The sequence below is a fragment of the Channa argus genome, chromosome 22 (genome assembly GCF_033026475.1).
Source record: "Channa argus isolate prfri chromosome 22, Channa argus male v1.0, whole genome shotgun sequence".
In the NCBI taxonomy this organism is placed as follows: Eukaryota; Metazoa; Chordata; class Actinopteri; order Anabantiformes; family Channidae; genus Channa; species Channa argus.
This window is the reverse complement of record NC_090218.1, coordinates 5046590-5062152: the sequence shown is the minus strand read 5'-3', so window position 1 is coordinate 5062152 and position 15563 is coordinate 5046590. Positions and strand designations below refer to the sequence as shown.

Here is a 15563-nt window from a genome sequence, read left to right as displayed (position 1 = left end):
GCAAGCAAGTATGAAAGAATAAAAACCCATCAAAACAGATCTGTAAAATGTATTTAGATTTAACCTTCAGTAAGAAAATGAATAAGGTACTTTTCCAAATGTGCCACAATTCATTTATTGCAAAACTACAGCTTCAAAGAAGTGTGTGTTTAAAATACATATTTCCTTAAGACACAGCACTGATTAATTAACATTTGTAGAGCCCTGTAAGGGAGGTCACCCAGGCACAGTCTCAAAGTGGAAGTGGAAGGAATTTTTTCTGCAGGGCTGTTGATGACATATTGTCCATTTATCTTAGAGAACAATAGCATTCTGTAGATCTGGCTTGGAGAACAGAAAGTACTGGCTCTGAAATTTTCATAATTTCTTTTTGCAAAGATTGGCGGTGCAGATTTTAGGAAACTGTAACCATTGTGCAGAAGAAGGAATGGAAAAACCAGTGGCATAAAAGGCTTTTATTTTCTATCCTGGTTAACTGACCTTTCCTTCCCTTTTAGAGAGTTTGGCACGATGATGAGATATAATGATTAATAGTGCAGGTTAGTGTTTCACATGGAACTTGAGAGAGCACAAAGGTTTTCTGAAAAGTGCCGTATGTTCTGCTGAAATGTCAGCATTCTGCATTTTACAACCCATCTCTGTTCCTTGTTTTACTACAAAGTAACACTAAACAGTAGATGTAAGCAGGCCAAGCTGATAAAGGGATAATCAATAGGGTGAAATAAAGCTTAACCACCCTTCTCTGCATCACTGCTAAACATCACAGTCACCACCATACAAGCTGTATCACAAAAACTACATCTGGTACTGGTAAGACAATGAGGTCCTCAGTCAGATAATTTGGGTCACATAAGTTCACTTTTTAAAATGGCAACACATGTAAACACTGACAAACAGCCAGGTTCTTGTCGGGCAAAACATTTTGCTTTAATTGGAGGAAAACCCCAAAAGATTTTGTCAACCAGTAACATTTTGTCCAAATAAGGCTAGATTCATGTATTTATTAAGATTTTTCACTGTTTAGGATGTGATTAAGGTCTCTTGGCTGTATTCAGAGAAGCCATTTCCATTTTATCAGTGAGCGTGATGGAAGAAAAGAATTAAATTGTCCCGCTTAGTGTGGCACCAGTTTAACGGCTACATGCTGGCAGAGTTTTTATATTTCCAAAGAAGTGAAAAAACATCCACAATTAATGTTTTTAGAAAACAAAGGAAATACATTGTCTTCAAGTGTAATTTTGAAGTTTCCAGGAACAAGTAAGGCAGACTGTCTAAGTGTAAATGCGCTTGCATGCAAGCTTAAATGCACTGGGCCATTTAAAGCCTGAGTCTGCAGTAGTACATCATTATATTTGGTCAATATTCATAGTAAAATTACATGTTACTATATAAATACAGCTGAAAAGCTCTTCCACCTCTTTGTTGGCAGGAATATCTGCCACTCGATTAGTTTCTAATAAACAATCAGGTGTAGAGTTTGATGCTCCAGGTAGTAATTTCATCTGCACACTGCCCCACTAAAACTTTACGATACTGAACGATCACTCTATGCCACCAAGTCCCCTTGACTCTGGAAGTTTGTCTAAAGTGCCGTTCAGTCTTTATCTCCGATGTTAGCCTTTTGAGTTCACTTAACCTTGCTAATGGCACAGTTGATTCTTATTTTCTAGAGCCACTGGACTTCACTTCAGGCCCTGAGGATTACACTCAAAATGTTTGAACTCTAGAGTAGTCCTCTTGATCCCTGAGGCTCATGAGGTTAATCCTCTTTTAACTCAGTGAATTCTGCAGTCCCCCAAATGACAGACACAAAAGGTCTTAGAAAACTTTTTCAAATTAGCCTGATCAAATGGCTGAAAGAGTCATAGGACGATTGAAAAGTTTTAAGGTCAAGAGTTTATCTTTGTGACTGGAAAAGTAAAAATGTAAGTAAAGCTTTACCTTTTTTTTTCTCGTGTATGAGTTTGTGTTTCACTGATCTGACAGAATATTTTTGAAACAGTTTTCTAATATAGCTGAAGCAGTTTCTTATAGTTGACATAGATGGGGGTTCTCTCTGAGTAAAACCTCAGCAGTCATCTGTTTAGTTTGGCATCATTCAGACAAACTAAACATTTATATACCTTAAGCTGGAGCACTTTCCAAAGGAAGGAATAACATTATAAGCTATATCAAAAGAAAACTGTTTTAAAAACACTTTTTCTAGTGGAATCCCATTTCATATTTTATGTTATCCAGTAGTGGTGGATAGACCCAGCAACTAAACACACAATTATTGCTTCTTAAATATAATTTGAAATGCTTTGAATCCTGCTTTCAATGCATGTCTCACTTTATACTGTACACATCCAATTATTATCAAAACTTTCAACATGACCTCTTTTATTTTAGAAAATGAGCACAGATCATTTGGACTGAAGCTGTGCAGACTGTGCATGAAGGGCTCACTTGTGATTATCTTACAGCAAGTAATATACAGTAACTTAGAGGCAGATTTTGATTAGGAAACTCACAGTTCAGCTTGCATTTACAGTGTTTACCAAATAAAACAATAAAAAGAAATAAAGATAATTTGAAAATTCAGAACTACAATAAATTGAAAAATATATTAAATATTCCCATGGCACTACATTATCTACCACAACAAGTCTATCAAACCAAATCTTTTGTCTTAAATTAAAGCTTAACCTGTGGTGTACGCATGGTTGTCTGCACTGGCATATGTGTTATCTGCAAAATTAATGCATATGTTCATGTGGATATGTGTTCCTGATCATTCACATGGCTGACATCAGGCACTGGCATATACATGGGACAGATGTTAGCAGTGTTGCAGTAGACACAAATAAGAGATAACAGCTGGAGGATGAGAGCCCTCAAACATCAACAAGGGAAAACCAGCCCTTGGGTTACTGTCTGTGCCCTTAGTCCTTCCCTGCTGGTATAAAAACATGCCTCTGCTGCAAGACTTTAAACACTGCAGGAGGTCACTGTCCCAGTCGTTCCCCAGTAAAGATGACAGTCAGAACAAAGCAAGACTCAAGGACATTACAGTAGCCAAAGGTTTTCTTCCAAGACCTTTCTTGTTTTTGCAGAGGAAGATAGGAGAGGGGGAGAATTCTCTTGGGTCTGCATAGGCAATAAATTTACCACAACACCCCTGTTTCCCATCCATCCCAACCCCAACCAATCTACTACTGTACTAATAGTGATGGAGACTTCCTCTGTGGTGTTTGTGTTCTTGATAGACAAAATACAGTCCGTCTCAAATAACTGCTTTCATTAAAGCTTGGTTCAGATTTATCATTAGACTACATTATTAAATGTCGAGGGATTTGCTAATTAAGACAAATAAAATCAAACAATAATATTTGAAAGGTCATAGACTGGGGTTTCCAGGAATGGATTGTTGTTTGTGGACAATTTGACACAAAACTGAACCTTAATGTTACAAGTTGCACTTGGTGTCATGTTGTTTCATTACTTATGCAATAATTCTAGTTTATCTTCAGCCAGCTCATGTACGTCCTGCAGCAGGAAATACTAAACTACAGCGCCATTAAATGTCATGTGAAAACAAGTTTAATTAATAAGTACACCGTTTACTCCCATTGAGTACATTTTGCTAAAAAAGACCAGATGTTTTTTGGAAATCTGGCTATTTGAAAATTGACTAAATCATTTAGACCACACAAGATTGAAACCAATGCACTGCCACAGAGAGAGAGTAAGTAAAGAGAATAACAGCGTTGGTCTTTTCATGATATTTGTTGACACTAAAAAATACAAAAGAACACTGCCATTGTGATTGTATTCTTTTTAAAGATTGGCTACTGGCAAACTAAAACAATATCTGAATATTTGTGCTGCTTTAGCAAATAACTTCCAAATTCTTTATACCTGATACTTGTGAGTCCTGTGTCAACCATGCCAATGCAAACAGACATGAAAATCTCTATTAATAGACCAGTGAAAACCAGACACAGCCAACTATAGGCCGTACAAACGAGATCATTGCAAAGAACAGAGGCTTGGGTTGGGTCAGAGAAAATCTGATAAATACAGATGATGTCCACAAAGTGCTGGCTCACTGTTTGCCAGTGTGGCTAACCAGAAGGTTTACTGGCTCTGTGGTTGCTGTAATGTCAGAGTGAAATGGGAGAACTTCTGATTTGACCAGAGGTACTTCACTGTTTGTGTGCTTGTGTGTTTCTGTTTAAGAGTACGCCCCAACCAAATGCAATTAGAGTAAACCCACCTACGACACACGTTGCTGTTCATATACCGAAAGAGACAATAAACCCTTCATATGAAACATTGAATCCAGAGAAACGAGATGGGAGATGAAACGACATAAGTAGATGATGAATATTGAAGGATATGATAAAGATATTAATGACAAAAATATGCCAGAAAAATCCGTAATTTTCATTTTCAACGTTAACAATCAAAGAGTTGGGCCCATATATCGTTGCTCTCTGAGTAACAGAAGACGATAGTGGATGAGTAGGTTGAGTCTGGGATATAAGAGATGCTGAGAGCTCCTTCAGTCTGGGCAGCTGGCTTATTAGTCTAATGCACTGAAGCAGAACCAGGCAAGAGAGAGTATTGATTGTCACACTGACCTTTCCTTTGCCTCTGTTTCAGAGGTGTGGGTGGGGGGGTGGGGGGGGTTGCCATTCTTAAAGAGTCTGGCTCAGCAGCAGCCGACGTGGCTAAAGACAGGAGCGCCGCTCTAAGCAATGACATTCATAGCTTTCACGCTCTAAATTGTAATTATTGTGGTCTCAGCAGGGTGGCAGCACCAAACAACAGCCTTCAACTAACAACCTCCTGACTAGGGATGGGATGATAATCAATAAAACTTGCCATGTTGACAGAAACAAAGCGGTGTGTGTGTTACGTTATCGTAGTAATACCATGTTATATAGTTATTCCAATAGTGTGGGCATTTTGCCACAATAATAGCAAGAGCTCCCAATAGCACTATAATTTAACCACACAGGCTGCAACACAGTGATCCCATTATCAATAATGGTTAGGTATGATAGTATTTTCTTTTAGAACATTAATCTTGTATTTGATCTTTTTTGATACTTTTACGTGTCACTTTATGTTCAGCTTTAAGCAACAAAAGTAATGTCAAGTTATGAATAAGAGAAAATAAAACCCTTTCATTTTAAGTATGTGGGATTTAACAAATGTTAAAATGTGTATATCAAGGTAGAAAAAATAAAGTGAGCCTGAGTGTGTGAGGAGGAGAGCAGGAGACACATACAGTATATACGCAAAGTGGGGGAGAGGTGTATTCAACTATTAAACAATTTCTGAGGCACGAGTTGGAGCCATGGTTGATATGATGAGTGGGGAGGACAAAGGAGAAGGAGAAAAGAGGGGACAGTGCTTGAGGCATCAGCCAATAACGGCAGTTGCAGATCTATATTTGAAACAAATCAGAAAGAGTAAGTCAATTCCTTTAAGTGAAGTGGTGGAAAGAAACTAAGGAGGACGTAAAGGTAGTAGGACCAACCAGGGAATAGACATTATTGGCAGTTAGGACTGGGAAAAAAACATCTGTGGAAGGAGTGGTTAACCACATGAAGCCATGGAATCCAGATGGGACAGAAACAGGTTGAGAAATGTGTTGATCTCAGTGATGAAAATGGATAAAAGGAGAAGGACAGACATGCAATGTGTTTGAGAAGAAAGGTAAAAAAATCCACAAAGCAATTAAAACATTTGCAGACAAAAAGCCCAACAGGAAATAGAAGCAGGGGAGGACACGCAATCTCACCAAACCTAAAATTGGCTCCGATAGCCTGAGTGTGCAGTGGATGAAAAGAGAATCAGAAAAAGATAATAAGCACCACACACATCATCCACAGCACATTGCTGGTTAGCTAGCAGACGAACATAGCACAGCGACCTTTATAGAAGACAAAAAGGGGTGGAAGAGAAAGAAAAAGATGAACGACCTCCAGCTGGTGCCTTTGATGTAAATAGTGGAACAGACTGTGCTTAGTCCACTACAGCCATGTGATTTTAAATTGAATAATGTGTATGTTCAGTATATTTTACTATTGTCTGTGTGAGATTTGTTTGTTGTATGATGCACACAATCACACACACACACACACACACGAGACCCAGTTCAAGTATAAGTTGTAATATTGTAAAAAAACAAACAAATCCCCGCCCTATTAAGAGTGCAATGAAGCCATGCAACCATGGAGCTCAGAACCTGCCTGCCAAAATGTGTTGATAATGCTCTGCTTCACTTTAACTCCTGTCAGAGTGCCTTTCATTGAAGTGTTCCAGAGAAGTCGACAACTCTACGCACAGGAATAAGCACTTTTCATGTGTATAAGCAATTGAAGTGTAAAAAAATACATCTGAAACATGTTTGTGCTCAGGAAAATCACTCCTTAATCAATTAGGAAATTATTATTTTATCATATAACAATCAACTCATTTTCATAGTTTCAGTTTTCTGGAGTTAACTCTCTGTGCTATTGAGCCAGTGAATGAAAACTGAGAATAAAAATAACTATGAGCCTGCTCTGATCAAATCATCCTGTGATGATCAAATCACTCCAGACTGGGAAACCCTCCTATCTCCCCCTGAGCTTCAGTCACGCAAACCACCACAAATGGGTTTTAATACTATAGAGAATTATCTCCTCCCAGGGAGCAGAAGATTGAGATAAAGAGAGGCCTGTTAGCAACTTACTGGATCAACATCAAAGACTGGGCTATTGGTGATGTGATGTGGTGTGTTGCAGATGATTGTACTGCTGAATCAGCTAGTTTGGAAACCAGAAACCAGAAACCAAAGACCCTCCATCCCCTGCCTCTATGCTCAACCATATTCTGTCAAACTTCCCTTTAATCCTCAGCGACCCCATGCATGCCAGACGCACACAAGCCACCACGACCATCTCCCCCCCTCAGCTCCTTACCCCTGGGAAAACCATCACACTCGCAAACTATCGTCACCGCTCACCACACCTCCATCTCTAATTTAACCAGAAACCTCAAGTTTGGTGCCAACCAAGCCCTGCCTCAGATGATCTTTTGTGCAACCATCCAGAGCTGAGCTTAATTCAAACTCAGTGTCAGCATTACCTTACAATCAAGCTGCAGTCACGGTTTTCAAGACTAATGGATAGAAATCAAATAACTGTTCATTATGATCAGACGTCATAAGGTTTCCGTGGATGGAGCCAATTCCAACTGACGTGCCATATATACATTTTAAAAAAGTAAATCCCACACACCTTCGCTGGCATGTTTCTAATTCAGCAGTGTTCAAAAGCAACAATATTATTTAAGCATATAGGTCTGTTACAGGATTTCACAATGAACCAGCAAAGTCCTCGTGGTCAACAAGCAATTTAAAGTTGAGCTGGCCTTGCTTGTTTCTGTTATCACAGCAAATATACAACTATCTACTGAACCGTGTCCAATCCCTTAATACGATTTTAAATGTACAATGCAGTGTGCAAATGAAAAAGCACACAATAAACAGACCAAATTTTACATTTTTTTAATTTTAATTTAAAAGGAAAAAATATAAAAATCAAAACTAGGTTGAATTTAAATTTCACGTGGCATATTCAGTGTGGATTTACAGGAGGGAATGGCATTGCGCCTCTGCATCTCATTCATTCCTTGTGATGGAATACAGGCATAGTTTTCTTGTAAGCTGAGCCACTGGTCCAGTAAGTACTCAACCATGCAATCTGATGGGATCCCGCCAAGATCTCAGATACCCATTCATCATCATGAGACCAACAGGGTTTGCATACTTTACTTGAATATTTCTTGGACAGAGTGAGTCTTAGAAAAAATAGCTTCACATACATTCCCGTATACACAATAATGACCCTTTTATCTGGCAAAGACAGAATGTAGGAAGTTTAATAAAGAGGAAAATGAAATCACTCTGAGCTTTAACATGTATAAGGAAAAGTAAGAGGGCTAAAAAGTGTTAGTTTTAGTGAACATTAATTAGTCACCAACATAATTTCCAGTATACTGATTGCACTAGGTGAATTATTTTCTTAGTACATTTATTTTTTAAATCTAAAGTAGCTATCAGGCAACTTAATTAAACAAAATTGTGGCCATACTGAAAACACGTGGTTTGCGGTTGCTGAACTTTCAATTGTCCATACTCCATTGTGAACGACAAAAAAAAAAAAAAAAGGGATTTTACAAAGCAGAGCCGTGAACCTGCTCTTTTGTTTAACTATACACATGTAAAATGAAAGGTCTACATGTAGGGGTTTTGTACTTTACAGTTTAAAAACAAAATCAAACAAAGAGGCAGAAAATTTTTTAGGAACACAACATGAGTATGAGTCTGAAACAAGAGTGACACCTTGTGGTTAATACACAAAAGGCAAAAACAAAACCTATTACAGTTGTATCTGAGACCAGAGAAAAATGTAAATCAATAAAATATGAAACATGTTGGTTTTAGAAATTGGACTTGGATGTAATATACATTCTTGACCTACATCTTCAGGACATCCATTGTAACTCAGATGATCAATATTGATTTATATTATGTGACGTGTTTCAGGAGAAGAAACACTGAACGTGCAGCACATGTAAATGCACATGAATCACTGAACCAATTGAAGATGCAGCTGTGGTCTATATTGTCCTATAGCTGTGACTGTGTCCCTGGAGTCTTGCTTCTTTTGGGCAGTTGACTAGATTAATTTTGTTCCTTAATATTCAAGATTTTGTTTATTATAACCTCTTACAATCCAAACCTTAACATATGGGGTCTCAGTGTCTTGTCCAAGGACACTTCACCATGTAACCATGAGAGACCAGGAGTCAGTTCACTGATCCTGTGGTTTGTGGACAACTGCTCTACATACTGAACTACAGCTGCCTCTAAGAAACTGAGTTTGCATATTTTTACTGACTGGACATCTGATTCTTGCAAGGGAAAAACCTGCGCTGGTCCTTAATAAATAAATAATCAATGCAAACCTACTGCTTGTTGGTTTTCATTGTGTTGGGGGGACTTTGATTCCCGTAGAAAACAGTTTTTTATATTTTATTTATTTGAGAAAAATCTCTTTTGTTTTGGTAAATTACAAAACGACACTAACTACAGCACAGTTCCCAGTTCTGTGCCAAATCAACATGAGAACAATGATCTGCTTTGGCGACCCTGAACTCAGGGGATAAGCTGAAAGGACAAAAAAGAAAAGAAAAAAAAAAAAAGTCTACCGGCTCAAAAGGTGCAACCAAAAATTAAAAAGAGTAATTAAAAAAAATAACCCAACCACAATTTGTTATTTAGCTCTAACCATCTCCCCAATTCATTCAATTTAAAAACATTTTTCACCTTTTGGGATTTATTTGCTTCATGGTTTTGATTCGTTTGACAGTTTATACACTTTGTTTGTGCAATAATATGTTTTTATTTACATCATTTTGTGTGAGTTTTAGTTAATAAATTTGTCTTCACATAATACTGCACATACGATTTGTGCTGTTTGGCACACTGTATAAAAACCTGCCAGTGGAGCTCTTTGTCAAGATTGAACTAATATTGCACTAAGAAGGAGAAGAGACACCAAGGTATCACACATCTCAATCACTTCACAAAACTGGAATGCTACGCAAATACTGGCACAACCCACACTGCAAAACTTTATGAAAGCGCATTAAACTCTTTAAAAAATACTCTCAATGTCATCTTCAGGCCATTTGAGGTATAATTAATGTCTGAGAATGGGCAAAGATCATTCAGTGTAGATGAATGTTAGATTAGACCTTTGTCACCTAATATCCCTTCTCCTATTTATGCAACTATCTTGACACTTATCTAATGTAACAATGTTGCTGTAAAATAAAATTAAAAACGAAACACTGTCAGAGCTTATTTGCCTTCACCTCCCTTTTGTAACTATAGAATATTCAAAACAAATTGCACCAAAAACAAAAACAGCTAACAAACCTAAAACATGAATGTGTAACCTACATTATTCACTTAGAGAACTGACAACATAAGCCACTGAGAAACTAAGTCTTACAATAAATCACTGAAGGAAAAAAGTGCTGATGAAGTGCTGATTATATTTTGAATCCATGTAACTCAGCTGAGAAGAGCACTGTTGTCGTTCTGATCTTCAACAGAATTCTCCTCTGGCTCTGTGACCTCTTTGGCAACATCCACTCCTAATAGTCCCACCATCCTAAAGCATAGAAAAAAATAGTGTAAGAGAGGGACATAAACATGCGATGCATTACTATCTCTACTAGTTCCAACTAACCTTTGCAACCATCGTCTCAGTAGTTTCAATACAAGCTTCTTTCTACACTTTCCTGCATCAGCTTGCCCAAGTCAGAAACGCAAGTCAATATTGTTTCCAATGTGTTTAGACACGCAAGCAAGAATCTGTTTTTGATTTTTGCTCACATGTACTGATTTGTGCTAAATATCACCAAGCACAAGCAGTACAAGGTCTACTTCAGTTCTGTGGAATCACATGGTTACTGGTAATTCCTTTCAGTAAAAGGAGTACACAAAAAAAAAGGAAGGTCATCAGAGGTTGTAAAATATATTATTATGAAAGGGATGGTGTTCTTAAAAACTACAGCAAAACAGAGGTTTTAGTTTAAGACTGCTTCTGTAACTTGATTACATAAAACCACGCTTGACAATACTGAAAATTGAAATGCTGACAGGAGATTGCTGAACCAGAGGTTTTGTTATTCTGCAACTACCAGACATGTAACCGAAGAAGCAGTGCATATGACCGAAGTGGGTTTATTCAAGGAGTTTTACATTTCACGCTACACCTCCCACACTGTCTCAGCAGCACTTCTATGTCAGGTGAGTGTAACAAAGAATTGTTAAAACAATGTGTACCACAGGTAATTATTTTTTATCATCCTTTCCCCCATTTCTACGTGGCAAAGCACAAATGTCGATAATGTCCAAACCAAAATGCTTAGTTAAAGAGGCAAAGCAAATGGCAGAGTTTTAAATGACTATTTAAGGAGGGAAGCCATTTGGTGAGGAACGTTGTGATGGAGGCAGGAATGAGGAAGTGAGAGTTCTTGTTTTTCGAGGGCCTGAAACACAGCGTTTCTCTATTAGAGTCAAACAAAACTGGCAAACAATGAATCAGCAGAACAAACGATCTGTAGTCTGTAATTTGTATGGCCACCTAACCCACAGGGTTTAGTTTTACACCTGAAGAATATCCGCATGCTTTAGCTATTCGTAATCTGCTCTGATTTTATTGTAGATTAAATAAATAACTTTCGTTTTATGGCAGGAAAATGCTCTGTCAGCCTCCATTTTAACAGACAGCTCCAAAAATAAACAGCAGGTTTAGCTGATTATAGTTCTATGTTTTGTACAAATCCATCTCAGATAATTAATGCCATCCATTTAGTGGAACAGTATCATTCTTTGAATGGTGGAGGGTTCCTGAATGCTTGTTTTTGAAAAAGCTGAATATTTCCTGCTCTCAACATGTTATGATGCAGCTGGGACAGAAACCAATTGTGATTGATGATCACTGAATCTGCAACACATTGATATATATGATGTACTTACAAAAAGATGTTTAATGGCTTGAAGATACAACGGGAAACTAGTTTGAAAATGTATGACCATATACTTCAAATATGTAAACTTTAATCTGGTGTACTTTGTAGTAAAAGATGTTAATCAACTCACCCAAGAACAAACAAAGGGATGACACAGAATCCTGCAGACAACAGGAAAACAAAGCCAGGATACCATGCCACAGTAGAAGCATAGACACTATTGAAGACTGCAGTTGATATATTGTTTGTTAAACTGTCCAGAAAGGAAAGACAGGCAAACAGTGCACCTGCAAAAACACAACCAAGAGAGAAGAAAACACTTAGAGTGACTGAAGAGGGGTGACACCTGAATGCAAATACTTTAGTTCAAGGATTCCACTTAGCTCTAAGGAACAGAAATGTGGAGTTCTTTGTTTTTAAATGCATCACAAAATCAGTGCCTCGGAAAACTCTTCAATGTGCTCTGACTTAAACACAACAGCACAGTAGTGTGGCTCATGAAAAGCCCTAAACCAACTCACCTTGTTCAGATTTTGAGATGAGCTTTGACATCATGGAGCGTAAAACAGGAAAAGGCATAATAGACAGAAGCATTGGCACCCGTGCTGCAGTAAACAAATAACAGAAGACATTATATTATGAATCAAAAACAATGTAACCATTTAAATTGTACCATTCAAACAACATAAGTAAAGTTACAAGAGGATTATGAGTATTACGAAATCTATAGATTCAAGTCATATAATTTGGATGCCAACATCAAGATATTTAAATAAACAGATAATATCATAATTATACTTTACCAGTTTAGAATGCAGTAATCTAATAATACTGACAAGATACTGCAACTCTAGTAACAACTATGCACATTGAATGCAGATGTAAAAGTAGGTTTTTATTAAAACATAATCTGTTCAACTAGTCTTTTCGGTGTGCCAAACAACAGCTAATATTTTAGAAAAAAAAACTAATATTAACTTACTGGGAGGAGAAAATTGTTTTAACTAACTAATAACACAACTCTGAGGTATATTGGTTGCTTATTTAAAAAAAACAAAAACAAATCCTGTACACAGCACTATTTCTGATATCTGATATACAGTAAATGTGCAACTGAAATAAAAAAAAAAGATAATTGTTCTCATCAAGCCATTTCTGTTTTTGTGGACTTTTTCTTACCTATAAACATCAGTAATGTAGTTTTAGCGAAAGTCATGATGACCATCCCTGATGCAACAGATAGGATCCCCATCAAGACAATGAGCAGCTGTGGTAAACCACAGTATGTGAATGCTGACACTCCCACAAAACTGATCAGGAACACAGTGGTGGAAAGTGCTGAGCCGTAGCCAATCAAAATCTCCGTCCAGCACAGTGGTTCATTCAATTCATACAGTGTCAACATGGAGATCCCACCCACATAGGCAAAGGAGAAGCTGGTGAAGATGATCATTAAAAGGGACAAAATAATTTTACACCTGTGACTGACCCCCAAAAACATCTTGTAGACTCCATACATCATCTGTTTCAGGGCCGTGCTCTGAGTAGAGCCATCTAGAATAATGGCATCAGCAGGAGTCTTTTTCACAGTCTCTTCTAGAATAAAAAATGTATACAGTAGTACCACACACTGACAAAGGGCAGAGGTCAGGAAAGGCCAGTTAAAGCCTGCAGCTCTTAAGAAGTAACCTGTTGATATTGAAGCCAACCCTGCCAACAGGCCAATCGTCATGTCTAGTCCAGCCATACGCAGTGTCTTCTGACGACCATCCTCACACAGATCAGCTATGTAGGCGAAACAGCCACCAAGAAATGTGCCCAAGCCACCAAACAGAGAACTGAGAAGCGAGGAGCCAATGAGTAAGTAAATGTTGAGCTCAAAGTAGGACACTGTCAGGAAGGCTAAAGTGTAGATCAATGCGCCAATCAAAGGCATGATGATGGTGATTTTGCGTCCTCCTCTGTCACTGTAGGCCACAAGCATGAGTGTGACAATCAGAGAGGGAATTGTAGAGAACAGATCTGTGTAAAGGGAGAAGAGAGATGCCTGCCTCTGGACCACCTGAAAATACAGCAAAGAGTGTGGTTAAGTATAAAATATTCACGGTGGAGTCCAAAGTAAAGAGAGGTTTAACTTTGGACTATGTGTGTTTAACTTTAACAGCAGGCCTTAGAAAACAATATACCAACCTCAAATTTCACCTACCTTGCAGACACAAGTTTAATGGAGATTGTGAAAATAAAATGTCATTAAACCAACACAGTACAAAGTACCTTTCAAAAGTGCATCGGAATTTTTAAAGAGGTTTCCTTATTCCGTGCCAAAAGGAACCAAGATTTCTGCAGAACAACAGGTGCAGCAGTGGCTTTTTCCAAATATGTCTGATTGTTCTCACTTCTCTGTTCTGTTTTAGATGTCCTCTCTAAATACACGCTAAAAATACATTGTTAAAAACATTTTGTCAAGAATAATATCTCTTTTAAATGCTTCTCATAATGTGGTATACCTTTGTGTACTGTAGACTTGTGTAATTTAATGAGTGTATCATTCTTTATCAAAAGTGGTGATACAATAGTATGTCTGTCAGTATCTGTACGAGTTCAGGACAGTAAACTTTAGTCTCATTTGAATATTACCGAATGACAGAGTTGAGAAACCATTTTTTCATGTATCTGAACAGTTTTTGAAGAGGGTATCTGAATGGATGAAATATTAAAATACATTCTGCTAAATGGCAGGAAAGGTGGAACACTAAGTTGCTGAGATAAAAACTTTAAATAGTTTAGTCTGTTGGGCTCCAGGTTGCTTTGTAAAACCTTCTGTCAGTAAAATATTTTCTTTTCACAAACATATTGAAACCATGACAAATTTGATGAAAGTCAGTCTCCGTAAAACTGGTTTTCAAATATTCTCAATGATATTAGTGACCTGACAAAATGTCAATACTTTTAATACTGAAAATGTCACAAGTGAATAATGATCAGCATGCATGAATGGTTCGACAGAAGGAAGAACACTTTTAAAGATGGGCTATTTGAGAAGACGCAGTTTGCATTGAGGTACACACAAATGTGCAATCTTTTACATTAAATCATTAAACCCGTCATTAACTAACCTCGTGATAACTTGACTGGTTGGAGCTGCTGTTTGTCACACATCTGGATGTGTTGTCAGAGATGGGATACGTGGTGTTTGTCAGCTCCTGCCAGAGCCTCCTGTACACATATTGCTGCACCAGAGGGTAGATGAGAAAACTGGAGAAGGCATACAGAGCAACCACAGGCTCCACAAAGAAAAGACCCTTCATTTTGACGGTATGCAATATTCCCTGGAAAAGAGATCAAGAGAATACATTAAGACACAAACACAAAAAGTGAAGTCTGATAGAACAGGTTAAAGAAATCTGGATAATCTAAAGCGTGATAAACAACTTTCTAGTGTTACTACCTTCAACATTACAGCCTTCAGGTTCAGGTAAGGTAACCTCTTCCACAGTGCACAGTGCACAGTCCTTTTAAATAGTACGGAACCAGCTAATCAAGTCATACGATCTACGTGGAGGTGTAGATAACATTTGTTTGTTCCAACTTATGAGGTCCCAGGCAGCATGCAGCACATTATCGATTCAAGTGCAATCTATAAGTAACCTTGCTTTTGTTTACTTGATGTGAATACAGTATGATGCAGGTCGAGACGGTCGATGTTTAGTTTAAAGATACAAGGAAGATATACGCATCTTATGTTTTACCTTCTTTTCGTAAGACCTACCTTTTAGATTGCTCGCGTCATGTTGTTATCCCTCCAAAAAAATTTCACTTCTCCATTGCATTTTGTTTACGATGTCGGTTTGTGCTCTTCTTATGTACACAAGGAAGCCCCGCCCCTCACGCCCTGCGTATGGGCAGCAACATTTGAGTGTGCATTTAATCGGTAAGAGGACCTTCCAGTTCATCTGTGAAATTAGACGCCAAAC

The 15563-nt window shown here is 37.8% G+C and overlaps 1 protein-coding gene across 1 annotated transcript; it reads right to left on the bottom strand.

Moving 5' to 3' along the window:
* Positions 1-7888: 7888 nt before the first annotated feature.
* Positions 7889-15510, bottom strand: si:dkey-5g14.1 (lysosomal proton-coupled steroid conjugate and bile acid symporter SLC46A3). The gene is made up of 6 exons (XM_067492119.1): positions 15359-15510; positions 14706-14918; positions 12769-13651; positions 12111-12194; positions 11720-11876; positions 7889-10223 (listed from the first exon to the last, which is right to left on the bottom strand). Exons 2-6 carry the CDS (start codon positions 14895-14897, stop codon positions 10124-10126), a joined length of 1416 nt encoding a protein of 471 aa, XP_067348220.1. The 5' UTR covers positions 14898-14918; positions 15359-15510; the 3' UTR covers positions 7889-10123.
* Positions 15511-15563: the final 53 nt, after the last annotated feature.